This window comes from Heterodontus francisci, chromosome 37 (assembly GCF_036365525.1).
Source record: "Heterodontus francisci isolate sHetFra1 chromosome 37, sHetFra1.hap1, whole genome shotgun sequence".
NCBI lineage: Eukaryota > Metazoa > Chordata > Chondrichthyes > Heterodontiformes > Heterodontidae > Heterodontus > Heterodontus francisci.
In genome coordinates, this window is record NC_090407.1 from 5,967,105 (window position 1) to 5,994,685 (window position 27,581).

At 43.6% G+C, this 27,581-nt stretch overlaps 2 protein-coding genes across 4 annotated transcripts in view; one reads left to right on the top strand and one right to left on the bottom strand.

The window, feature by feature from the left end:
• The window catches only part of pex14 (peroxisomal biogenesis factor 14), a 253,197-nt gene extending 243,273 nt beyond the window's left edge, over positions 1-9,924 (bottom strand). For 2 of the 3 annotated variants that reach the window (XM_068016938.1, XM_068016935.1), the window contains exon 1: positions 9,848-9,924. In XM_068016938.1, the coding sequence (XP_067873039.1) occupies positions 9,848-9,880 (33 nt within the window). In that variant the 5' untranslated portion in view covers positions 9,881-9,924. The remainder of the gene's footprint in view (positions 1-9,847) is intronic. The other variant, XM_068016937.1, reaches the window with a different exon arrangement.
• A 340-nt stretch (positions 9,925-10,264) lies between these two features.
• On the top strand, positions 10,265-27,544 carry dffa (DNA fragmentation factor, alpha polypeptide). The gene is made up of 7 exons (XM_068016940.1): positions 10,265-10,340; positions 10,442-10,795; positions 16,711-16,878; positions 19,356-19,519; positions 21,489-21,654; positions 23,989-24,131; positions 25,126-27,544. The coding sequence occupies exons 2-7, from the start codon at positions 10,693-10,695 to the stop codon at positions 25,288-25,290; spliced, it is 909 nt and encodes a 302-aa protein (XP_067873041.1). The 5' UTR covers positions 10,265-10,340; positions 10,442-10,692; the 3' UTR covers positions 25,291-27,544.
• The last annotated feature ends 37 nt before the right edge of the window (positions 27,545-27,581 follow it).

Here is a 27,581-nt window from a genome sequence, read left to right on the forward strand (position 1 = left end):
TGTTCTGCACTGACTCGGTGGGCCGAAGGGCCTGTTTCAGTACTGTATCTCTAATCTAAAACCTCCTCTATCTCTCTCTCCTCACTATCCCAGGCCCCAAACACTCCTTTCAGGTGAAGCAGCGATTTACTTGTACTTCTTTCAATGTAGTATACTGTATTCGCTGCTCACAATGTGGTCTCCTCTACATTGGGGAGACCAAGCGCAGACTGGGTGACCGTTGTGCGGAACACTGCCGCTCGGTCCGCAAGCAGGACCCTGAGCTTCCGGTTGCTTGTCATTTCAACACTCCCCCTGCTCTCATCTCTGTCCTGGGATTGCTACAGTGTTCCAGTGAACATCAACACAAGCTCGAGGAACAGCATCTCATACACCGATTAGGCACACTACAGCTTGCCGGACTGAACATTGAGTTCAATAATTTCAGAGCATGACAGCCCCCCATTTTACTTTCATTTTTAGTTTTTTCTTTTTTGCATTTTTTTTTACAACCTTTTTTTTGCATTTATTTCATTTCATCTTAGTTTGTTCAGTTTGCTTACCCACTGGTTTTTTTCATGTTTGCACTTGCTGCTGTTCAATATTCAGTCCGTTAACACCTATTCTGTACTAATGCTTTGTCTTTCAACACACCATTAACATATTGTTTGCCTTTGCTCCATGACCTTTTGATCAGCTATGTGGCCTTGTCCAATCGGCACCTTCTCCTTTGTTATCTCTTGCCCCACCCCCACCTCACTTGCTTATAACCTGTGACATTTTTCATATTTGTCAGTTCCGAAGAAGGGTCACTGACCCGAAACGTTAACTCTGCTTCCCTTTCCACAGATGCTGCCAGACCTGCTGAGTGGTTCCAGCATTTCTTCTTTTTATTTCAGATTTCCAGCATCCGCAGTATTTTGCTTTTATTAAAATTAGAGCGTTTAGGTGGATGTAATATATCTCATCACACTACTTGAAGAGGAGTTGAAAGTTCTCCTGGTGTCCTGGCCAATGCTGTTCCCTCAAACACCACCATGCAAGAAATCAAATGAAAATGGAAGGCAGAAAATTAATGGATGAGTCTGGAAGGCAGAGGAAAAAGGTTAGAAAATAGAGAGAGAGTTTGGCAGTGCTCAAGGGTATCTACTTCAATGCAAAGAGTATAGCAAATAAAGCAGATAAGCTGAGGGCAAATAGACACATGGCAGTATGATACAGCGATGACAGAAACATGCATAAGGAGGGACAGGAATGACAGCTCAACATTCCTGGTTACAGCATTTTCAGACACGATAGGGAGGGGGGTAAGAAAAGAGGGGAGCAGCATTTTTGCTCAAAGAAACAAATACAACTGTGAGGAGGGATGACATGTTGGAAGTTTCATCAAATGCAGCCACACGGATTGAGCTAAGAAACAAAAAAGAGGCAATCGCTGCTGGGAATGTACTACAAATCCCAGTCAGAGGGAGATAGAAGAGCAGATATGTATGCAAATCTGAGAAGTGCAAAAATAAGAGCTCAGTAACAGTAGGGGATTTTAACTACCCCAATATTAACTGGGATAGTTTTAGTGTGAAAGGAATTGAGGGAGCAGAATTCTTGAGGTGCATTCAGGAGAACATCTTTGGCCAGTACATAGCCAGTCCAACAAGAAAGGGCGCAGTTTTAGACTTAATTTTAGGAAATGAATATGGGCAGGTAGGAGTGGCAGTGGGAAAGCATTTTGGTGGTAGTGATCATAATTCAATCAGTTTGACATAATTAGGGAAAAGGGCAAGGATAGAACAGGAGTGAGTTCTCAATTGCGTCAAGACCAATTTTACTTAGCTGAGCAGTGATTTAGCAAAAACTGACTTTTTTATTCATTCATGGGATGTGGGCGTCACTGGCTAGGACAGCATTTATTGCCCATCCCTAATTGCCCTTGAGAAGGTAGTGGTGAGCCGCCTTCTTGTGGGATAGGTATACCAACAGTGCTGTTAGGAAGGGAGTTCCAGGATTTTCACCCAGTGACAGCAATACAGATCCAAGTCAGGATGGTGGGCAGCTTGGAGGGGAACTTACAGGTGGTGGTGTTCCTAGCCTCTGACCTGCTCTTGTAGCCACTATATTTATATGGCTACTCCAGTTCATTTTCTGGTCAATGGTAACCCCCAGGATATTGATAGTGGGGGATTCAGCGATGGTAATGCCATTGAATGTCATGGGGAGATGGTTAGATTCCCTCTTGTTTGAGATAGTCACTGCCTGGCACTTGTGTGGTGTGAATGTTACTTGCCACTTATCAGCACAAGCCTGGATATTGTCCGGGTCTTACTGCATTTCTACACGGATTGCTTCAGTATTTGAAGTGTCGCAAATGGTGAACATCCCCACTTCTGACCTTATGATTGAAGGAAGGTCATTAAAGCAGCTGAAGATGGTTGGGCCTAGGACACTACCCTGAGGAACTCCTGCAGTGATATCCTGGAATTGAGATGATTGACCTCCAACAACCACAACCATCTCCTTTGCGCTATGTATGACTCCAACCGGCAGAGAGTTTTCCCCAATTCACATTAACTCCAGTTTTGCTAGGACTCCTTGATACCATACTCAGTCAAATGCTGCCTTGATGTCAAGGGCAGTCACTCTCACCTCACCTCTAGAGTTCGGTTTGAACCAGGTCTGTAATGAGGTCAGGAGCGGAGTGGCCCTGGCGGAACCCAAACTGAGCGTCACTGAGCAGGTTATTGCTTAGCAAGTTCCGCTTGATAGCTCTGTCGACAACACCTTCCATCACTTTACTGATGGAGAGTATACTGATGGGGTGATAACTGGCCGGATTGGATTTGTCCTGCTTGTTGTATACAGGACATACCTGGGCAATTTTCCACATTACTGGGTAGATGCCAGTGTTGTAGCTGTATTGTAACAGCTTGGCTAGAGGCACGGCAGGTTCTAGAGCTCAGGTCCTCAATACTATTGCCGGAATGTTGTCAGGGCCCATAGCCTTTGGAAACAGCTACTTGAAGGTAAATCAGTGTCAGAGCAGCGCAAGGCATTCAAGGGGAGATTCGAGGGGCTCAGAGTTAACATGTTCCCACTAAGAAAAAGGGTGGGATGGCCAAATCTAGTGGTCCATGTATGTCAAGGAGCTTACAGGGTAAGATAAGGCAGAAAAGGAAAGCTTATGTCCGACACAGAGAACTCAATACTACAGAAAGCCGAGAAGAGTATAGAAAGTGGAGGGGTGAAATCAAAAAGGAAATTATGAAAGCTGAGAGAGGGCATGAAAGAATATTGGCAAGCAAAATCAAGGTGAACCCAAAGATGTTTTATCAATACCTAAAGAGTAAGGATAACTAAGGAAACAGTAGGGGCCATAAAAGAGCAAAAAAGTAACCTATGTGGAGGGGCGGAAGATATTGGTACTATTCGTAATAAATACTTTGCGTCTGTCTTCACAAAAGAGGGAGACGATGAAGATATTGTAGTTAAGGAAGAGGGTTGTGAAGTATTGGATGTGATATTGGGAGAGAGGAAGTATGAATAGGATTAGCATCCTTGAAAGTTGATAAATCACCAGGGCCAGATGAAATGTACCCCAGGCTGTTAAAAGAAGCAAGAGGGGAAATAGCGGAAGGTCTGACCATCATTTTCCAGTCCTCACTGGATACAGATGTGGTGCCAGAGGATTGGAGGACTAACGTTGTACCTGTTTAAAAAGGGAGTGAGGGAGAAACCGAATAATTACAGACCAGTCAGTCTAACCTCAGTAGTCAGCAAATTATTGGAATCAATTCTGAGACACAGGATAAATTGTCACTTAGAAAGGCACAGATTAATCAAGGATAGTCAGCATGGATTTGTTAAGGGAAGATCTTGTTTGACCAATTTGATCAAATTTTTTGAAGTAGTAACAAGGAAGATAGATGAGGGTAATGCAGTTGATGTGGTCTACATGGATTTTAGCAAGGCTTTTGACAAGGTCCCACATGGCAGACTGGTTTAAAAAAAAAGCCCATGGGATCCAGGGAAATATAGCACGGTAGATACAAAATTGGCTCAGTGGCAGGAAACAAAGGGCAATTGCTGACAGGTGTTTTTGCGACTGGAGGACTGTTTCCAGTGAAGTTCCGCAGGGCTCAGTACTGGTTCCACTGCTTTTTGTGGTATATATTAATGATTTGGACATAAATGTAGGGGGGCATTATCAAGAGGTTTGCAGACGACACAAAGATTGGCCGTGTAGTAGACAGCGAGGAGCTGTAGGCTGCAGGAAGATATCGATGGACTGGTCAGGTGGGCAGAAAAGTGTCAAATGGAATTCAACCCAGAGAAGTGTGAGGTGTTGCATTTGAGGAGGACAAACAAGGCAAAGGGGAGAATACGGAGAGGTGTAAACGAAGTGATGGACCTTGGAGTGAATGTCCACAGATCCTGAAAATAGCAGGACAGGTCGATAAGGTGGTTAAGGCATATGGAATCCTTTACTTAGCAGAGGTATAGGTTATAAGAGTAAGGAGGTTATGCTGGAACTGTATAAATTATTGGTTAGGCCACAATTTGAGTACTGTGTGCAGTTCTGGTCACCCTCCCTGATCTTATATTCATCCCTCCCTCCCCCCCACCCCCGCCTCCCCTCAGCCCCACCTCCTCCCACACCGCCGAGAAGTTCTGTTCATCCTGAGTCTCCCTATTTTAAAAAGGATGTAGAGGGACTGGTGTAGTTGCAAAAAGGACTTACATGAATCATGCCAGAGCAGAGAGGTTATGCCAATCAGGAAAGATTGAACAAGCAAATGTTCTCTACTCTAAAATAAAAACTGAAGGGTGACCTGATAGAGGACTTTAAAATTATGAAAGTATTTGATGGGATAGACATAGAGAATACGTTTCCACTTGTGGGCAGACCAACACTAGGGGCCATAAATATGATTATGATAAATCCAATAGGGAATTCAGAATAAACTTCTTCACCCAGAGTAGTGCCAACATGAAACTCACCATCACAAGGAAAATTTGAGGCAAATATCAGACGCATTTAAGATAAACGTATGAGGGAGAAAAATAAAAGGTTATATTGACCAGATTAGATGAAGCTAGGTGGGAGGAGATTCATGTGGTGCATGAACCAACTGGGTCAAATGGCCTGTTTCTGTGCTTTACATTCCACAGAATTCCACACAATGCAAGCTGATGTAAAAATCGCTTTATGTGCCTCCAAATGGATTCATACTGTGCTGCGTCAAGGAGACCTTGACAAACCACAATTAGCTGCAGTAGATATCTCAGGAATGTGCTCACATTGTGCTGTGGGAAGCCAACCTTGACATACCCTAATTGGCTACAGCAGATACCACAGGGATATGCCCATGCTGAGTGCAGAGTGAAGACTTTGACACATCCAGATTCCCCACAGATTCCTCAAATGAAAATACTTGGGGTCCACCTTAAAAATGTTTGTGTATTGCTCTAGATTGCATATAACGCACACCAGTGTTTCAAACTTATTTTACAATACACATTGCATATTTTATACAAAAAACCTCTATGAACCAAAAGTGACTTTAAAACAGATTTTTGTTCAGCAGGTGATCTAGAATAAGGCTAATACTACTTTTCTTAAAATAGAGACACAATGGTCCCAGCAGCCCATGCATTTTCTGGGACAAGGCACAATGGGCAGAGATGATGCACAAGAATTACTTGCTAGCTAAAACAACAGCTGAACCTTGTACATTAAACCATGGATTTTTAAGTCAGATGCTTCCAGCATTTAGTCGGTTTTTAGTTAAGCTACACACACACACAACAAATGTAAAAAATGAGAACTGTAGAAATTGAATGCACCGCAGAACAGTGCTCAATTTAAAATTTGAGAACTACTGAAAATTTATCGGACTCTTTAGCAATGAAATATTACTGCAGTCCTTCTGCTGTTACATTAGTTTGAACGAACAACTAATTTCTCTTACAGTCCCATTATGAAGCAAAGTTCTCAATCATAAAAGTACAATAAACAAGGTGCATAACATTAAATGAAATCCAAATTCCCAGTAAGAAGCAAAATTCTAAAATACAATTGCTTTTAAAGTTTGATGTGCAAACACTTCAATTTCTAAATATGCCCATCCAATGGCCCATGCAATAAGTAATTAAACTGCACTGAATTACTTAAATTTAATAAAACACTTTAAAGCGATTAAAAAGTGATGAAACAAGGTTTATCTGGAAGTGGGAAAAACGAGCATTACACCTGCTGATTTAGGTTATATTTGTATAACTGCCAAAAGGAAGAACGATTACAGGCTACAGGATTAAGGCCACTGTAAATTCCATCAACATCACCAGCTCCAAATGTTTTTCCAGAGAATTTGAGAGGCTGTGTTGTGCTAAAAAAAAGACAGACCAAGATACAGGCGCTGAGATTTACAAGAGCAGTCTCTGAATGATGCCACAAATTACCAATGAATCCGGAACACTCAAGTGGCACTTTTGACTAGATTCCGACTGGAGTCCAAACTCTATCTAAAACTACAGTAAAAAAGGAGAATATGGAAAACCAGAAACAAAGCAACATAGAAGTGGTCTATCACCTGTTAAATTTCATGCTTCAGGGTTAAAAATGCCTTTCTGGTGACATTTAGGAAGGAGCTAACAATAGGCAAGTGAACAGCAAAATTACATGAGAAATATCATTCCTTAAAACTTGCCTGAGTATGATTTCCTCTTCCCTAAAAAAAACTACAAAAAAGTGGACTCTCAAACAATTCCACTTTGCTTGTAACACAAAAGCAGGAATTACTCAATTACTTATTATAAACAACCACTTAGAGAATATTAAAATACCTGGGAATGACTGCAAGGTAATCTGATCAAAGGGCTTGAGTTGATGGGCGAAACCACAAGCAAACTGGAGCAATTACCAACCATTATTTGACTCCAGGGATGAAACAACTTGCTTCAAGCCACTGTAGTTTCTAACATATACTATGAAACTAAAAGCAGAAAATCCTGGAAACACTCAGCAGGTCAGGCAGCATCTGTGGAGAAAGAATCAAAGTTAATGTGTCAGGTCAATGACCTTTCATCAGAACTGGAAAGTTAGGGATTTAGAACTTGGTCAGAAGCACAACAAAAAAGATGCGATTAAGCTAGAGAGGGTGCAGAAAAGATTCACAAGGATGGTGCCTGGTTTGGAGGGCTTGAGTTATAAAGAGAGATTGGACAGGCTGGGTCTGTTTTCCCTACAGCGAAGGAGGCTGAGAGGGGACATGATAGAGGTATATAAAATGATGACAGGCATAGATAGGGTAGACAGCCAGAGTCTGTTTCCCATGATAGGGGTGCCTAAAACTAGATTTAAGGTGAGAGGGAGGAGGTTTAAAGGGGATCAAAGGGGTAAATTTTTCACACAAACAATAGTGGGTATCTGGAATGAGGTGGTGGAGACAGGAACAGTAGCATCTGGACAGGTATTTTAAGAGGCATCTGGACAGGTACTTGAATGAGCGAGGGATATGGAATTAATGCAGGCAGGTGGGATTAGTATAGATAGGCATTATGGTCAGCATGGATGCAATGGGCCGAAGGGCCTGTTTCTATGCTGTCTGACTATGACTAAGTTGAAAGCTGCCTCACCTGAGCATTTCCCAGATTTTGTGTTTTAAGCTCAGGCTTCCAACATTTTGCTTTTGTAACTATGAAACTAACTTTTTTTTTTTGACCAACAGTGGTTCTCAGTATGGATACAAACGGTTTGGACCCTCATCGACAAATGGCCACATCCAGACTGAGACTGTGGTGTAACCGTTGTTTCTGGACAGACTCAATGAATAGTAAATCAGCTGGAAGAAAATCATTAATAGTATGCAGACAAATGCACTATCACAAGCACTATGAACACCTTAACAAAAACTAAAACAAATATTAAAAGGGTATTAGAAACAAGATCAGAGGCTTATAGTAATTTTTCAAAAACATTAAGCATAATATTTCACGTGTTTATCCCGCCTATTGGTTTTAAGAGAAATATATAAATTTCAACCTAAATAAACTAAGTTCTAATAATATCATTCATATACCTTGCAATCCTCTAGCAGCACTGAGATTGAGATGAAATGAAGCATAATAAAATAAACTACACAGCAACCAAAAAAACTGCAGACATTTATACACTTTTTTTTTCACAGTGAACGGCAGACTCCGTTCTGGCAGAATCTCTAGCAGTGAGAAACGATTACAGTATCTGGGTTACTGATGTTTCTGAAAGCAGACAAAAAAAATCCACTGATTCGGATCAAATTCCCAAATGGGGGCGGGGGGAGGGGGAATAGCGGGATGGAGGGTGAGGTTAAGGGGAGTGGGTGAAGAGAGCGGAGGGGAGTGGGTGAAGAGAGCGGAGGGGAGTGGGTGAAGAGAGCGGAGGGGAGTGGGTGAAGAGAGCGGAGGGGAGTGGGTGAAGAGAGCGGAGGGGAGTGGGTGAAGAGAGCGGAGGGGGGGGGGTGAAGAGAGCGGAGGGGGGGGGTGAAGAGAGCGGAGGGGGGGGGTGAAGAGAGCGGAGGGGGGGGGTGAAGAGAGCGGAGGGGGGGGGTGAAGAGAGCGGAGGGGGGGGTGAAGAGAGCGGAGGGGGGGGTGAAGAGAGCGGAGGGGGGGGGTGAAGAGAGCGGAGGGGGGGGGGTGAAGAGAGCGGAGGGGGGGGGGGTGAAGAGAGCGGAGGGGGGGGGGGTGAAGAGAGCGGAGGGGGGGGGGGTGAAGAGAGCGGAGGGGGGGGGGTGAAGAGAGCGGAGGGGGGGGGTGAAGAGAGCGGAGGGGGGGGGGTGAAGAGAGCGGAGGGGGGGGGGTGAAGAGAGCGGAGGGGGGGGTGAAGAGAGCGGAGGGGGGGGTGAAGAGAGCGGAGGGGGGGGGTGAAGAGAGCGGAGGGGGGGGGTGAAGAGAGCGGAGGGGGGGGGTGAAGAGAGCGGAGGGGGGGGGTGAAGAGAGCGGAGGGGGGGGTGAAGAGAGCGGAGGGGGGGGGTGAAGAGAGCGGAGGGGGGGGTGAAGAGAGCGGAGGGGGGGGGTGAAGAGAGCGGAGGGGGGGGGTGAAGAGAGCGGAGGGGGGGGGTGAAGAGAGCGGAGGGGGGGGGTGAAGAGAGCGGAGGGGGGGGGTGAAGAGAGCGGAGGGGGGGGGTGAAGAGAGCGGAGGGGGGGGGTGAAGAGAGCGGAGGGGGGGGGTGAAGAGAGCGGAGGGGGGGGGTGAAGAGAGCGGAGGGGGGGGGTGAAGAGAGCGGAGGGGGGGGTGAAGAGAGCGGAGGGGGGGGGTGAAGAGAGCGGAGGGGGGGGTGAAGAGAGCGGAGGGGGGGGTGAAGAGAGCGGAGGGGGGGGGTGAAGAGAGCGGAGGGGGGGGGTGAAGAGAGCGGAGGGGGGGGGTGAAGAGAGCGGAGGGGGGGGGGTGAAGAGAGCGGAGGGGGGGGGTGAAGAGAGCGGAGGGGGGGGGTGAAGAGAGCGGAGGGGGGGGGTGAAGAGAGCGGAGGGGGGGGGCGGGGGGTTTATGGGTCCCGCCCCATACTCTACCCTTGAAATAAACTGGGCACCTGGACATTTGACTCACATCAGTGAAGGGGAAATTACTACTACCTTGCAAGGGGGCGGGGATGGTAGTTAGAGAGACTGTCTCCCCCCCTCGGTCCAGGCCCCCGGTCTCCCGGACGGAACGGGAACTGTCCCCCGTCAGTAGGTCAGCGCAGTCCTCCAAGCCCCACAGGCCACAACCCAGCCCGCAGGAGGAGGCAGGACTGCAGATACAGCCGAGGGAGGCGACCTGTGTTACCCCGCCGCTAGGTGTGAGGGAGGAGAGGAGCCGCTTGAAGCCGGGCCCGAAACTGGCGACGGCGCTGCTTACCTGGCGCGACTCCGCCTGTTCAAAGGATGCCATCTTTACAGCCTCTACCAATCGATCGCAGACCTGCCGCTTTCACGCGCCAAGGGCGACAAATCGATCACAGATTCCCCTGAAACATCATAGACATAAAAACGTCTTTTTTAACGGAAGTAATCGCATGAAAATATTTCAAAACACAATCCGATCTAAAATTAATCGTTAAATTCAGTAAAAAAAAACTATGTTCACCGAAGAAAGCTTGCTGGAGCATGCTGGGAGTTGTAGTTCTTTTGAGGGGAGTAATTATATCGCTAAGACTGTCGCTGTATTTTTATTAATACTAAAATTGTTTAAGGTTGTGAAGTTACCGGCAGTGCAGCGGCTGTGATTCGAATTAGTTTTTCGTGGTAATTTAGACGGAAATGTTGTCGACGTTTGTCGCGCATGCGCGTCAACTGCCGCCTCAACAACAACTGGGAGAGAAGGAAGAGCAGTAACGTTAGAGAGAAAGGAAGTAATTGCATTTATATAGCGCTTTTGAGTACCACAGGAAGTCCTAAAGTGCTTTACAGCCAAATAAGTATCTTTAAAGTGTCCTTACTGTTTTAATTGCAGGAAGCGTGGCAACCAATTTGCGCACAGCAAGATCCCACAAACAGCAACGTGATAATGACCTAGATAGCCTGTGCTTACAGATGATGGTTGAGGAATAAATACTGGCCAGGACACCCACTGCTCTTCTTCCAATAGTCTTGTGGGATCTCTAGAGAGCTGTCAGGCTTTGGGTTTATTTTGCCAACCGATAGGCACCGTCTCAGACACTGAAGTGAGGGAAGGGTAGGGGGTGTTCAGCCACGTCCAGGAACATGGATCTGCAAAGGAGAAAAGTTCTATGCAAAATTTGCGGCTGCAGCCGCCATCAGACGTTTGGTGTTGTTGCAACGTCTTTGGAAGATCTGATAACCAAAGGTAACTATAGAGTCAGAAACCTTGGTCACCGATTGGCAAAACTCGCAATGCACACGCTAGGGTGGATTTTCATCCCTTGCCAGGATCGAAGGCAGATGGAATTAAATATAGCCCTGGGCCATTTCTGCAGCGGTGGGATGGGGCGATAGAATCATAGAAGGTTTTTGGTGTAGAAAGAGGCTATTTGGCCCATCGTGTCTGTGCTGGCCAAAAAATGAGCCACCCAGCCTAATCCCGCCTTCCAAGATTTGGTCCATAATCCTGCAGGTTAAGGCACTTGAGGTGCATATCCAGACACTTTTTTAATGAGTTGAGGGTTTCTGCCTCTACTACCCTTTCAGACAGTGAGTTCAGACCCCCACCACCCTCTGGGTGAAAAAAAAATTCCTCATCTTTCCTCCAATCACATTAAATCTATGCCCCCTCATCACTCTCTGCTAAGGTAAATAGGCCCTTCACATCCACTCTATCAAGGCCCCTCACAATTTTGTTCATTTTAATCAGATCGCCCCTCAGCTTTCTCTGTTCCAAGGAGAACAACCCCAGCCTATCCAATCTTTATAGCTGCATTTTTCCAGTCCTGGCATTGGATCCATATGGCCTCATTTGATGAACCTTCCAACATACCATCCCTCCTCACAGCTGTAACTGTTTCTTTGACCAAACTTGCCACTCGCCCTCCTTTCTTATCCCCCTCTCTATCACATCTGAAAACCTTGCAAACAGGAATGTTGAGCTGCCATTCCTGTCCCTCCTTAAGCCATGTTTCTGTAATAGCTATGATATCATATTGCCATGTGTCCACGTGGTAGTGCTTCCTGCCTGCACGCAGTGGGTAGCTAACATAGCTCGTTAAGAGCCACTTAAGGCCAGTGAGGCAATTAAATAAGGTTGACAGATAGATTGAAGGTTTGGGGCAAGAGATATGGGGTGGTGGGGGGGTGTGAGGAAGAACATTTTTATGCACTGAGTGATAATGACATGGAACTCGTTGTCCATGAGGGTGGTGGAAGGGGAGACGATCAGTGATTTCAAAACAAAATTGGATGGGCACTTGAAAGTAAACTTGCACAGCTATGGGGATAGAGCGGGCAATGGGACTGACAGGATTACTCTATAGAGAGCCGGCATGGATTCGATGGGCCGAATGGCTGCCTTCTGTGTCGTTATAATGCTAAGGCACTATGACTGGTATTTTCCAGTTGGCCTCCAGGTTCCCGGAGGTGGCAGGGGATAGTTTAGATGCCTGGAGTGCTGGCCCCCGGCCTGCCGCTCAGAGGCTGCCTGGGTATTGAAGGAGCCACAGGCTGCCCTGTAGAAGGGCTCTCCCCCCACTCTACCCCACAGTGGTGGTCTGGCTGCAAGATCCATTTTTAAATTTAAGGTTTAAAAAAATTTGGAGAGAGGGTGCCTCCATCTTGAAGCACTTTCTCCCTTACCTACCCTCTGTTGCAGCCTGCTGCTCCTTTCAAGCTGGAAGGCCTCTGATTGACCAGCTTCGAGAGTCCATCCACTGTCCTTAATTGAAAGGCAAACCCATCTCCAAGCCAATTCAGGGGGCGCACCTGTGAAAATCACAGACAGTGACCGTTTCCCCCCACCGGGGTCAGATTCATGACCCAGAAACAGTCCTGACCTCAGTTTTCTGACCCTGGAGGGAAATCCTGCCCACTGTCTCTCCGCATAGATAGCGAGAGTTTCCACCTGTTTCTGGGATAAAAATAGAAAATGCTGGAAATACTCAGCTGCTCTGGCGGCATCTGTAGAGAGAGAGAAACAGAGTTAACCTTTCAAATCAATGACCTTTTATCAGAAAGGGGGCTTATTTTTAAAGTCAAGAAACCTCCCACTTTCCAAAAATAAAGATGAGACATGGGGTGTTACAGATTGGGGCTAGTGATTTAAATTTACAGCCTCAGGCTGGCTTTACTCTGCTCTCTGATCATTCAGGTGTAATATTGCGCAGCCCGGCCCTTGGCTGCTCCCAATAGATGGATAGAATCAAAGCAAAATACTGTATATGCTGGAAATCAGAAATAAAAACAGTAAGTGTTAGAAATACTCAACAGTCAAGCAGCATTTGTGGAGAGAGAAGCAGAGTTAACATTTCAGGTCTGTGACCTTCAGAACTGACAAAGGTTAGAAAAGTATTAGGTTTTAAGCAAGTGAAAAAGGGAGGGGGTGTGATGGGAAGGAGAACAAAAGGGAAGGTGTGTGATAGGGCAGAGGGCAGGAGAGATTAATTAACAAAGATGTCATTGGACAAAGGCAAAGAGAGTGTTACTGCTTGTGGTGAAAGACAAAGCATTAGGCCAGAGAGAGTGTTAATGGCAGGGTAATGTGCAGCTCTGTCTGAAAGCACACCATGAAAAACAGGCACATGGTTAAAAAATAAAATAATTTTTAAAAAGGAATAAAAAATAGCCAATCATGCTCTGAAGTTGTTGAACTCAGTGTTGAGTCCGCAAAGCTGTAGAGTGCCTAATCGAAAGATGAGATGCTGCTCCTCGAGCTTGTGTTGATGTTCACTGGAACACTGCAGCAGGCCAAGGACAGAAATGTGGGCATGAGAGCAGGGTGGTGTGTTGAAATGGCAAGCAACCGACAGCTCAGGGTTGTGCTTTCGGACTGAGCGGAGGTGTGCCACAAAGCAGTCACCCAATCCATGTTTGTTCTCCCCAACGTAGAGGTGACCACATTGTGAGCAGCGAATACTGTATACTAAATTGAAGGAAGTACAAATAAATCGCTGCTTCACCTGGTAGGAGTTTTTGGGGCCTTGGATGGTGAGGAGAGAGGAGGTAAAAGGGCAGACATTAAACCTCTTGCAATTGCATGTGAAAGTGCTGTGAGAAAGGGACGAGGTGTCGGGGGTAATGGTGGAGTGGACCAGGGTGTCGCAGAGGGAACGATCCTTCCGGAATGCAGACAGGGGAGTTTAGTTTAGTTAAGAGATACAGCACTGAAACAGGCCCTTCGGCCCACCGAGTCTGTGCCGACCATCAACCACCCATTTATACTAATCCTACACTAATCCCATATTCCTATCACATCCCCACCTGTCCCTATATATTTCCCTACCACCTACCTATACTAGGGGCAATTTATAATGGCCAATTAACCTATCAACCTGCAAGTCTTTGGCATGTGGGAGGAAACCGGAGCACCCGGAGGAAACCCACGCAGACACAGGGAGAACTTGCAAACTCCGCACAGGCAGTACCCAGAATCGAACCCGGGTCCCTGGAGCTGTGAGGCTGCGGTGCTAACCACTGCGCCACTGTGCCGGGAGGGAAAGGGAAGACGCGTTTGGTGGTGGCATCACGCTGGAGGTGGTGGAAATGGCAAAGGATGATCCTCTGGATCTGGAGGCTGGTGGGGTGGAAAGTGAGGACAAGGGGAACTCTGTCACAGGGAGGGAGGGGAAGGGGTGAGGGCAGAAGTGTGGGAAATAGGTTGGATACAGTTGAGGGCTCTGTCAACCACAGTGGGAGGGAATCCTCAGTTGAGGAAAAAGGAAGACATGTCAGAAGTGGAAGGTTGCATCATCAAAACAGATGTGCGGAAACTGGGAGAATGGGATGGAGTCCTTACAGGAGGCAGGGTGTGAGGAAATGTAGTCAAGATAGCAGTGGAATTCAGTGGGCTTTTAATGAATATTAGTGGAGTAATAGATGGAGCTGGTTTACAGCATAGTTTGTAACTCACTGACTTCTGATAATCCTGCAATAAATATTAAAACATTTTTTAATGAAAGCATCATTTACATGCTGCTACTCAAAATAAATTTGGTTGAGTTTTAAACGGTTGTGACTGTTTTGACATGGGTTGGATGATGCTTACAGACCTTGCATGTTTAACAGTAATTGTTCTATCATTGGACTGCAACAGCAATGTGGAAAAGACCCATCTTGACAGTGAAGCACTATGTAAATATGCAATGAAGCTCAGCATAAACTCAAGGACCAGCACCTCATCTTAATGAATACTTTGTGGCTGTCTTCGCAAAAGAGGGGGCCGATGATAACATCATAGTTAAGGAGGAAGAGTGTGAAATATTAGATGGGATAAACATTATAAGAAAGGAAGTATTAAAGGGTTTGAGGTCTTTGAAAGTAGATCCAGGCCCAGATGAAATATATCTCAAGTTGTTAAAAGAGGCATGGGAGGAAAGTATGGAGGCTCTGACTATCATTTTTCAATCCTCCATGACTATAGGAGTAGTGCCAGAGGATTGGAGGGCTGCCAACATTGTACTGTTTAAAAAGGGAGGAAGGGATAAACTGAGTATTTATAAGCTTACTTTTGGTTGTGGGTAAATTATTGGAATCAATTCTGAGGGACAGTATAATCCTTTATTTAGAAAGGCATAGATTAATCAAAGAAAGTCAGCATGGATTTGCTGAGGGAAGGTCATGTCTGTCTAACTTCATTGAATTTTTTGAGGAGGTGACAAGTAGGGTTGATGAGGGCAGTGCAAAGGATGTGGTCTGTATGGATTTTAGCAAAGTTTTTGACAAGGTCCCACATGGCAGACGGGTCAAAACAGTAAAAATGCTTGGGATCCAAGGGAGAGTGGCAAATTGGATGCACAATTGGCCCTATGGCAGGAAGCAAAGGGTAATGGTTGACAGGTGTTTTGTGACTGGAAAACTGTGACCAGTGGGGTTCTGCAGGTATAAGTCTGTTGGTGCTACTGGGAGTCAAATTTGTGCAAGCAAGCTCATTAAGTTTGTGTCTTCTGCAGTTGCCCCACTGGACCTGACACAATGTGAATGTACTTCCAAAAGCAGCAAGAGTCCTCGATACGAGTACATTCAAGTGGAATTATACTAGCAATTTAGTACTTTGTTTATGCAGGTACTGGGGTAAATCCAAGACTAAGTTGTTATTGTAACAGCAAGGTTTGCTGTATCCCACTTTCATAAGAATCTTCTGAAGAGAAGAATACCAATGGATAACAATAAAAGCAAAATACTGCAGATGCTGGAAATCTGAAATAAAAACAGAAAGTGCTGGAAATACTCAGCAGTCTGCCAGCATCTGTGGAGAGAGAAGCAGAGTTAACGTTTCAGGTCTGTGCCCTTTCAAGTGGAAGGATGTAGGTTCCAATCTAATTTCTAAGTTTCCTGATTTCAGCTGTACTGCATGGAAACTGTCAACTGAAGACCAGACACAGTTTGCAAAGAAGGATATACCTGTTGGTAGCTCGTTTAGAATTCCAGTAGCCTTCAGCAGTAAACAATTGTGTCCTGATTTGTGTGGCTGTCTGTCCTCCATGAGAGTCATGTAAGTGTACAAAAAACGTGGAGTGAGAGTGTGTGTTCTCTGACTGTTGAGTAGAACACCTCCCTTAACCTGAAAAACAGCTAAGTTGTCCAACACACAGAATGACCTGCAAAGTTTCTTACCTATAGTGTACAGCCCTTTTAACTTCAATGCCAATGACATGAATAGTGATGGATCCCTTAACATAGGCCCAAAGAGGTATGTAAGAGTTACCTGTAGTGATTTGCTCTCTGTTTTTCCTCAGTTGTGAAGTATCTGATCATGTAGATAAGACTAGAACTTGTTTATAAAAAATAATTGTTTGCAGATTCTTTTCTCTTGCAGCATGTAGCATTGACACCGCCGACTGCTTGACTAATTAGTAAAATAATCAATACTGTATGTTTATGCTGAATAGTTGAAATTGCAGGAAGTGTTAAGTATATTGAAGACAAAGCTTTAAAGTTTGGTTTTTTACAATTCCAGGATAAGAAATGTCAAGATGCATTTGTCGGCAACAGATTGCAAAAATTGTTTTCATATATGGGAACTTCAGACTCTGCAACATCTTAAATGTATTTTTAGTTTGTAAACCTCCTGAAAGCTTAGCTATTCTGTAATTTATATTTATGGGTTTTTATGTTTAGGGAAAGGAAAACTATGTCTGGACAAATCTGGTGCACAGCAAGCGTATACAGTTGTGCTTGAAGATGATGGAACAATTGTTGATGATGAAGACTATTTTGCACACCTGCCAGAAAACACAACATTCATGATCCTTGACCCAAATCAAAAGTGGACGCCAGTTAATGTAGGTAAGTTGCTGTTTAGGGAGGAGCTAAATGCTTATATAAATCTTGTTCAAGCAACGTCACGAAGGATTCTGAAAGAACCTGCCATTCAATTATTCCGTTTTTTTCTGTTTCCAAGCCATTCAGTGAAATGATTCTTTAAATTATTCAATGCATTGATTTGAAAGATTTAATGTTCAGAATGTTCTGTCTTGCGAAAACGGCACTTCGACCTCCCCATTCCACAATTCCTTGTTCATATTGAGTTGTATTCAACCACAATCTATAACCTTGTGGCTCAGCATATCCCTCACTCTACCATTACCATCAAGCCAGTTTCAATGAGAGTGTAGGAAAGCATGCCAGGAGCAGCACCTAAGAATGAGGTGCCAACCCGGTGAAGCTACAACACAGGACTACACGCATGCTAAAAAAGCAGAAGCAGCATCCGATAGAGCTAAGCGATCCCACAACCAACAGATCAGCTCAAAGCTCTGCAGTCCTGCCACATCCAGCCATGAATGTTAGTGGACAATTAAACAACTAACTGGAGGAGGAGGCTCCAAAAACATCCCCATCCTCAATGATGGCAGAGCCCAGCATGTCAGTGCAAAAGACAAGGCTGAAGCATTTGCAGCCATCTTCAGCCAGAAGTGTCAAGTCGATGATCGATCTCAACGTCCTCCTGAGATATCCACCATCATAGATGCCAGTCTTCACACAAATCAATTCACATGATATCAAGAAACAGCTGAAGGCACTGGATACTGCAAAGGCTAGGGGTCTTGGCAACATCCTGGCTGTAGTACTGAAGACTTGTGCTTCAGAACTAGCCGTGCCCTTAGCCAAGTTGTTCCAGTACAGTTACAACACTGGCATCTAAATGACAATGTGGAAAATTGCCCAGGTATGTCCTGTCCACAAAAAAGAGAACAAATCCAATTCGGCTAAATACCACTCCATAAGTCAACTTTCAATCATCAGCAAAGTGATGGAGGGCGTCATCAACAGTGCTATCAAGTGGCACTTACTCAGCAACAACCTACTCATCATGTTCAGTTTGGTTTCCACCGGGGCCACTCGGCTCCAGATCGCATTACAGCTGTGGTCCAAACATGAACAAAAGAGCTGAATTCCAGAGGTAAGGTGAGAGTGACTGCCCTTGACATCAAGGCAGCACTTGACCGAGTGTGGCAATAAAAAATCCTAACAAAATGATGTCACTGGGAATCAGGAGCACTCTGCACTGGTTGGAGTCGTAAAAAACACAAAGGAAGATGGTTGTGGTTTTTGGAGGGGAATCATCTCAGCACCAGGACATGGCTGCAGGAGTTCCTCCGGGTAGTGTCCCACGCCCAACCATCTTCAGCTGTTTGATCAATGACCTTCCCTCCAACATAAGGTCAGAAATGGGGATGTTTGCTGACGATTGCACAGTGTTCAGTACCATCCGCAACTCCTGAGATACTAAAACAGTCTGTGCCAGCATGTAGCAAAACCTGGACCTGGCTAGGGCTGATAAGTGGCAAGTATCATTCGCACCAAACAAGTGCCAGGGAATGACCATCTCCCATTGACATTCAACGGCATTACCATCACTGAATCCTTCACCATCAATGTCCTGGGGATTACCATTGACCAGAAACTGAACTGGACCAGCCATATAAATTCTGTGGCTACAAGAGTAGGTCAGAGGCTGGGATTTCTGCAGCGAGTAACTCACCCTGACTCCCCATAGCCTGTCCACCATCTACAAGGCACAATTTAGGAGTGTGATGAAATATTCTCCATTTGTCTGGATGAGTGCAGTAATAACACTTACGAAGCTCGACACCATTCAAGACAAAGCAGCCGCTTGATTGGGCACCCCATCCACCATCTTAAATATTCACTCCCTCCACCACCAGGTCACTGTGGCAACAGTGTGTACCATCTACAAGATGTACTGCAACAACTTGCCAAGGCTCCTTTGACAGCACCTTCCAAACCCGTGACCTGTACCACCTAGAAGGACACGTGCAGCAGATGCATGGGAGCACCACCACTTGCAAGTTGCCCCTCCAAGTCACACACCATCCTAACTTGGAACTATATCGCCGTTCCTTCGCTGTTGCTGGGTCAAAATCCTGGAACTCCCTTCCTAACAGCACAGTGGTGTACCTACACACGGACTGCTGTGGTTCAAGAAGGTGGCTCGCCACCACCTCAAAGACAACTAGGGATGGGCAATAAATGCTGGCCTTGCTAGTGACACTCACATCTCAAGACTAAATAAAAAAAACTTACAAATTTCTCCTTTTGCTTGGCCCCTCCTCAGTGGCACAGCTGAGGTCAACACCATGGCAATATAGAGTAATTATATGCAGTGACCTTTGTAGCTTCATCCAGTACTACAGCAAAACAAGAATTATGTTGTCCAGTACAAGCAGAGTGTTAGTACTGCCTCTCATTTTGGACATTAACATTTAGTTTGTCAAACGGCATGCTCTCTTTACCCACAGAAATCAAGATCAGCTCAGATGGAAAAACAGATTATGATGTTGATGAGGTTGAAGCTGAAGACTGTGTGGATTATCCTGAGTGTTCCAGTAATTGGAGAAATCTCGCCAAACAACTTAGACAAAACTTTGCCCGAATTATCACCATGTCTGAATCTGACCTCCAGGTAACAGAAAATGAACAAGCAGCTCGGTTAGAATTACAGTAGGATACAAAGTACCATAAAACCTATTGTCTGGCATCTTTTGTGTATGTCATACTCGTATTGCTTAAGGTCTTACTGGCTGAAGCATGCTCAGAGCCCCATTTTTGAAGCTGCTTTTAGAGATCTAAATAAGGATTAGATGCTAATTGGATAGTCTTGATATTTTGGGGTGAAAATATTTTGGAAAAGGCTCCATTCTAATTAAAATAGATTGTAGAGCAGTATGTAAAAATCTACCAATCCTAATTTTAGACTACCATAGATTATCTCCATCATGCCAAAAATGGCAAGCAATGAGGAGACAGTTAAAGGAATTCTATAAGCAGTGTAGTTGTATAACATGAGGCTAAGCCCAGAAGCTACAACTTATAAATCTATTCATAATTTTACAGGGTTTTTATTCTGTAAAAGGGATAATATTTTCCACTTGTCCAAATGCTTTGCTCATTTGACCCAGCCAAGATACAGTAGCAATATAAATCTGCATCCCCTAGCAAAAGCAAATTAATGGGCAGGAAATATCCTCGGCCATTTTAAACTATTTTCTCCCTACCTCAGTTTTGCAAGTTTGGGAAGCTGTTCTCCGTTACTATCTGAGCAAAGCCATTTAGGCATCAAGGATCAAAGGAGAATAAGCTATTTTAGGACCAGGATGCCTTTGGGGCCCCTACTCATTTTATTTCAATATAGTTTCTCCCCAAAGGCCTCAATTCTCCAACATCTTCTTCAACCTGTAATAGATGGCCAGAAATGTCTGAAATACAAATACAACCTTGCTAGGTGGAAATGTATGGTCAACATGGAGGGTTGAGTGTTCATGTGCAAAGTAAGGAAAAAGGAATGAGTGGGCAAAACTGCATAAACTATGAAAGCTACAAGTTTGTGGGTTTTGGTCAGGTTTGTTGTTTTATATCTGTATTGGGCTACGTTGATATGTGATCAGAGTAAATGGGAAACCTGAAAATATGTTCAGCTTTCAAAATGTATTGGTTAATTATAATAAAAATTTTGTTTCCTGAATTGAGGCTCAAAAAAGCCAGCATAATCAGAACCAACATTCAAGGGGTTTAGTGAGGCAATGAAATAGATTCTTCTCCAGTCCAGTATACATTTTCTAAAAACATACAAGAGAAGACAAGAAAAAATGCAACTGGTCCATCTTACCTGTGCCATCCAGAGTGTCATAGTGTCATCTATATCCATCATCAGCCTACCTGCAGTTACACAATCACCTGGGAGGAAAAGAAAAGTACTATTTAGACGGTCTAGGAACTTCCTTTCCAACCACTGAAGGGAATCAAGCAATCTCCAGGAGACTGGAACGCACTGCCTGAAGAGGTGGTAGAGGCATAAACCCTCACAACATTTAAGAAGTATTTAGATGAGCACTTGAAACGCCATAGCATACAAGGCTATGGGCCAAGTGCTGGAAAATGGGATTAGAATAGTTAGGTGCTTGATGGCCAGCATGGACACGATGGGCCGAAGGGCCAGTTTCTGTGCTGTATAACTCTATGACTTCAGTAAGTGATAACATTAGTCACTGGCTCCCCTATCATCTGTAACTCAATGTTTTCTACGTGCAGGACCTCCTCTTTCTTCTTTGTGAAGGCTTGTAGTAAATCTGTATTCACCTCAGATTCTAGTAATCTATTCCAATGATTGACTCTTGTGAAAAGAAGCAATTGCTGGTAAAAACCGAACTCTGCTCTCTTTATTTTGTAGCAACATTCTCAGTCCTTCCCTAGCGAGCAGGCAAAATTCCACTTAATGGCGACTATGTTGGAATTAGTTGCTGAAAAATGGGGCGGACATAGGCAAATGCTGATTGGAACTTTTGCTTGTAATCTAATTACTTTTGCCTGTAGTGTTGAATTGTAAGTAGGTCAATTAAAAATTCCATAGCTTTCAGTGTATCTTTATTTGATAGACACTAATAGATGCACCATCTGCTGAGCTGGCAAGGGAACTGGAAGAAACTTTAAAAGCAACTGAAGCGATACAGGACTCCCTTCAACGTGCACTTGACAACAGAGAGGAGCAACGGGAAGCAAAGGAGCTATTGAAACTGTACCAGAACGTGTGTGGAAATGATGGTTAGTCTGATGTTGTGGTGAATGTGTAGCATATTTTTCATAAGTTATGTTGTTTTATTAATTTGCTTCTGAACCTAAATGAATGTCAAGGGAGGGAGGAACATAAAGCAATTACAATCACCCGGGAAAGGGTGCTGAAAACATTATTAGAACTAAAAGCTGACAAGTCCCCAGGTCCTGATGGACTTCATCTTAGGGTCTTAAGAGAAGTGGCTGCTTAGATAGTAGGTGCATCGATTTTAATTTTCCAAAATTCCCTAGATTCTGGAAAGGTGCTATCAGATTGGAAAATAGCAAATGTGACTCCTCTATTCAAGAAAGGAGGGAAACAGAAAGCAGGAAACTACAGGCCACTTAGTTTAACTTCTGTCATAGGGAAAATGCTGGAATCTATTATTAAGGAGGTTACAGCATGGCACTTAGAAAATCTCAATGTAATCAGGCAGAATCAACATGGTTTTATGAAAAGGAAATTGTGTTTGACTAATTTATTGGAGTTTTTTGAGGAAGTAACAAGCAACGTGGAAAAATGGAACCTGTTGATGTGCTATACTTAGATTTCCAGAAGGCATTTAACAAGGTGCCACATCAAAGGTTACTAAGCAAAATAAGAGCTCATAGCATTCAGGGTAACATATTAGCATGGATAAAGGATTGGTTAGCTAACAGGAAACAGAGAGTTAGCATAAATGGGTAATTTTTGGGTTGGCAAGATGTGACAAGTGGAGTGCCACAGGGATCAGTGCTGGGACCTCAACTAATGACTTGGGTGAAGGGACTAAATGTATGGTTGCTTAATTTGCTGATGACACAAAGATAGGTAGGAAAGTAAGTTGTGAAGAGGACATAAGGAGTTTGCAAAGGGATGTAGATAAGTTAAGTGAGTGGGCAAAAATTTGGCAAATGGAGAGTATAATGTGGGAAAATGTGAACTTATCCACTTTGGCAGGAAGAATAGTAAAGTAGCTTATTATTTAAATGGAGAGAGATTGCAGAACTCTTGAGGTACAGAGGGATCTGGGTGCCCTGGTTCATAAATCATAAAAGGTTGGTATGCAGATACTGCAAGTGATTAGGAAGGCAAATGGAATGTTGTCGTTTATCGCAAGGGGAATGAAATAAAAATGTAGGGATGTTCTGGTACAGTTTTATAGGGTATTGGTGAGACCACATCTGGAGTACTGTGTACAGTTTTGATCTCCTTATTTAAGAAAGGATATAAATGCGTTAGAGGCATTTCAGAAAAGATTCACTCGACTGATACCTGGGATTGGTGGGGAGGGGGGCTATCTTAGGAGAGGTTGGACAGGTTGGGTCAGTATCCATTGGAGTTCAGAAGAATGAGAAACCTACAAAATCCTGAAGGGACTTGACAGGGTGAATGCTGAAAGGATGTTTCCCCTTGTGGGAGAGATTAGAACTAAGGGGACATAGTTTAAAAATAAGGAGTCGCCCATTTAAGACGGAGATGAGGAGAAATGTTTTCTCTCAGAGGGTTGTGAGTCTTTGGAACTGTCTTCTCTAGAGAGTGCTGGAGGCAGGTCATTGAATATTTTTAAGGCAGAGGTAGATAGATTCTTGATTAACAAGGAAGTCAAAGGGTATCGGGGGTAGGCGGGAAAGTGGAGTTGAGGCCACAATCAGATCAGCCATGGTCTTATTAAATGGCAGAACAGGCTTGAAGGGGCCGAATGGCCTACTCCCGCTGCTAATTCATATGTTTGTCAATAGATGCCTAGGTGCTTGAGTTATGTATTTCAACTTTGGGCCAATTTGCCATTTGATGTAGTCCTGTCCCAGGAACTTCCTGCGCCTATGACAAGTTAGCTATCTGAGCTGGAGCAGGTCTTTGGTTTACACCTGGCTATAGGAAATAATCAAAGTATTTATTTAGGGTTAACCTGTTTTGTAACATGAGGTCATGGAAGTTGAGGATGCAGGTTTGTTCTTGGGAATCTTCTGTATGTGAGTGCTGAATTTCATCTGTGCAACTGAGAAAGCCCTGAGCAGTGGCTAAGTACTTTCAAGAAAGAAATTAACACCCCTGACCCCACTCAACTACAGCTAATTTGAGACTGACCTGATACCCACTCAGCTGCAGGTATTGTGCAGGAGAAATTTAAGTAGGCATGTATCTTAACCCAATTGACAATGGGACAAGGAAAACAATAGCTAGTACATTTCTAATCTGACCCATTTGAACGGTAGGTCTGTCCGGGCTTTGCTGAATTGTTGCTCAGCACAATTACTGGCACATGTAATGCAGACTACAGAAAGAAATTTTTCTCAAAAGCTTGTGGCAATTATAAAAGACAGATATTACATCTTTCCTAGATTCCAAACATGCTAAAGAAACTGATCAAGTGGATGGTTCAGATGTGATGACTAGTGAAACCTCCCAACTGAATAAACGCATAATTGATGTTCTCAGACAGAAACCCAGTCCAGAGTTCAGCTTGTCGAATAAGGAGCTACAGGTATAATAAATTCACTTCCTAGCATATTTCCAGTAGTTTGAATTTAACCATTTTTATTTTGCCTTTGCTAGGTCCACAGAAATTAGATAATTAGATTTATATTTTCTAAGTTTCACTCAGTTGATTTATTTTGGCAGGTGACTTTCACCTCTTTGCTGGTAGCTGAATTCAAGTCCAGAGATTGGAACTGGCAGAATACTGATTTCAGTTGCAATCAGTTCTTGAATTATCTTATTAATCAATACCAGTTTATTACCCTTTTGTATTACTGATAGACAAATTTTTCATTGTCTGTCACCTTTCTTTCTCATTTCCTTTGTCTTTGCAGGGTTATAGGGGGAAAAGCTGAGGTGTGGGACTAAAATGAGCAGCTCTTTCAAAGAGTCGGCACAGGCACAACTGGCCAAATGGCCTCTTTCTGTACTGTAAGATTCTATGATTCCTTGATTTGGGAGGAGAGTTACCCTGCCCTGCGTCCATCTAGGCAGGGAAGGAATGAGCGAGTGGAAGTCTGAGGCTGGGAGATGCCCAGACTAAGGGACCCAGAATTGCTAACCAGATTAAAAGCAAAATACTGCAGATGCTGGAAATCTGAAATAAAACAGAAAATGCTGGAAATATTCAGCAGGTCAGGAAGCATCTGTGGAGCTCTGAACTGCAGTTCTGATGAAAGGTCACAGACTTGAAACGATAACTTTGCTTCTCTCTCCACAGTTGCTGCCAGACCTGCTGAGTATTTCCAGCACTTTGTTTCTATTGCTAACAAGGTTACTTGGGTCATTAAGTGGTAATTAAGTTTTTCCTCCCATATAGAACAAAGCCCTCAATTTAAAAAAAAATCTGTCTGTAACTTTAATAGCCTCACAGCCTACCAAGTCCCAGTTATACAGTAAGCTTTATTAGTTAATCTAAACAGTGTCAGATTAGGATTTTTTAAAATTTGGATGCAAATGCTGTTAATTGCTGGACTCACTGAATATGGCTTCTTTTTCAGGAAGTTTTCGAAGAGAGTGAAGAGATTTTAGCATCTGCTTTACCTTGTTCCATTAAGGTAAAGGATCTGCAGCAAGACTGCAGGAAGGAATTTGAGAGGCGCATGTCCAAAGTGAAGAGCATGGAGCAATTGAGCAAATATTCAATAAAGAAAAGGAAAATGTGATACACTGGGGCAGCAAACATATCTGAACATGGGTTTGCGACTTGTCACAGAGTGGTAAATCTTGACTCCCAGCATTCAATTCAAAAGCAGTTAAAAAATAATCAAACATTGTCGGGGTGGGGGGAAGAGAAACACTATATTTGTGTGGCACTCAGGGTCTGCATCGAACACTCTCAGACTGAGCATAGCATAAAACAGATACACACCAATTTTCTTCATTCTGCCTCACCAATATCTTTTAATTCTGACTTCTGATTACTCCCTGTTATACCAGTGTGAACTTTAAATTCCATTTCCTATTTGGTGTTGTGGATCTGCATCCATTTTGAGCTGAGTACCTGGATTTTACAGATAATCAGTTCCAACCAGCAGGATAAGAAGATTTCAACCTATCAGTTTGGACTACCTTCAAACACCTATCAAGGTGAAATGGCAGTCAGTGCTGCCCAACCATACAGTACCTTGTTCCTAATGTCAGAAAGTACCAACCAGAGCTCAGTTACGTCAAAAGGGAGGAAGGAGAATTTGACAGTAAGATAGCCACCTACACACCATTTACAACATACTAAGTTCAAAATTACTGCTAAACAAGCACTGGCCTTGAAAGAGTAATTTCATACTTGTTGAATGTCAGATTTCTCTATTATGATAAATTCCACATTTTTAATTTTTTTTAAAGTTTGTTTACAATATTTTAGCTTCAACCAATGTCGCAATCATTTATTTTGCCATCTGTAAGATTTTTAAAAAGTGAAGGGCTAGTTTTTAACTTCCTGATTTGCTGCCTGTGAGAATACTTCAGTGTAATTGGCTGCTTACTTTGCTTGGAGATTCCCTTGGCACCAGATTTAAACTGACATCGGGGAAGTCTGTGCCACAGAGATCACTAGATCTTGGTGGGCAAATTTCTCCACGGTCTGCAGCAAGCACCATTGCTTCTCCACTGACCACAAAATCCAGACCAGGGAGGAAATTGACAGAGTAAATGAGGGAATGGCACTTCCTTTAGGAATAGAATTCAGTACGAGAGCACATTGTCTTACAATTTAAGCCAGTAAAATAATCCAAGAAAAATTTCTTCACACAATAAGGTGTAAGAATGTTGAATGTGCTGCCTTTGAGGGCCATAGACATACAACCAATTGAAGTGTTTAAAAAGAGAGACAGTGCTCAGGAAATAATATTGAGGGATATGGGGAAAGGGTGTGAACTAACAGGTACAGCTTTCATGGCTAATGAACCTGTTTCACTTTGAAAATACCCTGTAATTTGCAACATTGGAAAACATCTTGGTGAACCAACATGTTTATGTTTGGAATATCTTGGGTCCTGTCACTCCATAGCACAACTTCAACAAATGGATGAGAGAGCTACCCACACAGATATAAAGCATCTCTCAGCAGATCAGAGTGAGGAAGAATGAAGCCCATTTGCTTAATATATTAGTTATAAAGAGATTCTTGTCTGAATAGAAGCTTTTAGACCAAGTTTAAAAAAATATACCGGTGGGTTATGGATGTACAGCCTTGTTGTATGGAGTGTGAGATCCCATAAAACCTAACCATATGGGACAAACCACTCTGGTGGCTGGTGTAAAAGATGAACGTGGGCGTGGAAGGTGCATTCCTATCAGACTGCTAATCATCCTGTCAATCCTACTAAACACCACTCTCCATGGCAAGAGTGTGAAAATATGAAAACATTAACAGCCCACATGTGATTACCCCATAGCTGTTAGCTAGTTTACTTGGAGTTTAGATCATTCCACTGCAGTGGGGGAGAAGTGTGTGATATTTTAAAGAATCAGCATTTTTATGGGTGATCGTCCCAAAACTGGAAGGTAATCATGTCTGTATTAGCAATCCCAAACTAGACTAATCCATCTTGAATTGGTACTTGTTTCACAGTCCTTTAGACTTGTGACTTTATAACAATAAGGTAGAATTGCATATTTCAGCCAAGGTTGAGACAGGGAGTAAATACAGAACATGTCACATGGAGTTGTGTAAATAGGTCTGACTAATGATTGTATTCTGAAATCATGAATTACCTTAACACTTCTCTCAAATGTCCCAAAGCACTTCACAATCAATAACTTCTTTGAAGCACAGTAGGCAGTTAAGAATACATCTGATTGTGATTCATAAAACTTAGTGTTAAAGCTGCACCTAGAATGGCATACCTAATATCTAGTTGACAGCATTGTATGTGGCTGCTTTTCCTTGTATTTCAAATAAACTATTTTTAAATGTAATTAGTTTCCTGTTTCCATATGAAGATCTGCAGATGTG

Coding starts and splice junctions, on each gene's coding strand:
- dffa (XM_068016940.1), top strand. CDS start 10,693: ATGGATCTGCAAAGGAGAAAAGTTCTATGCAAAATTTGCGGCTGCAGC. Junction 10,796..16,710: donor GGAAGATCTGATAACCAAAG/GTAACTATAGAG, acceptor TTTTATGTTTAG/GGAAAGGAAAACTATGTCTG. Junction 21,655..23,988: donor GAACGTGTGTGGAAATGATG/GTTAGTCTGATG, acceptor CATCTTTCCTAG/ATTCCAAACATGCTAAAGAA.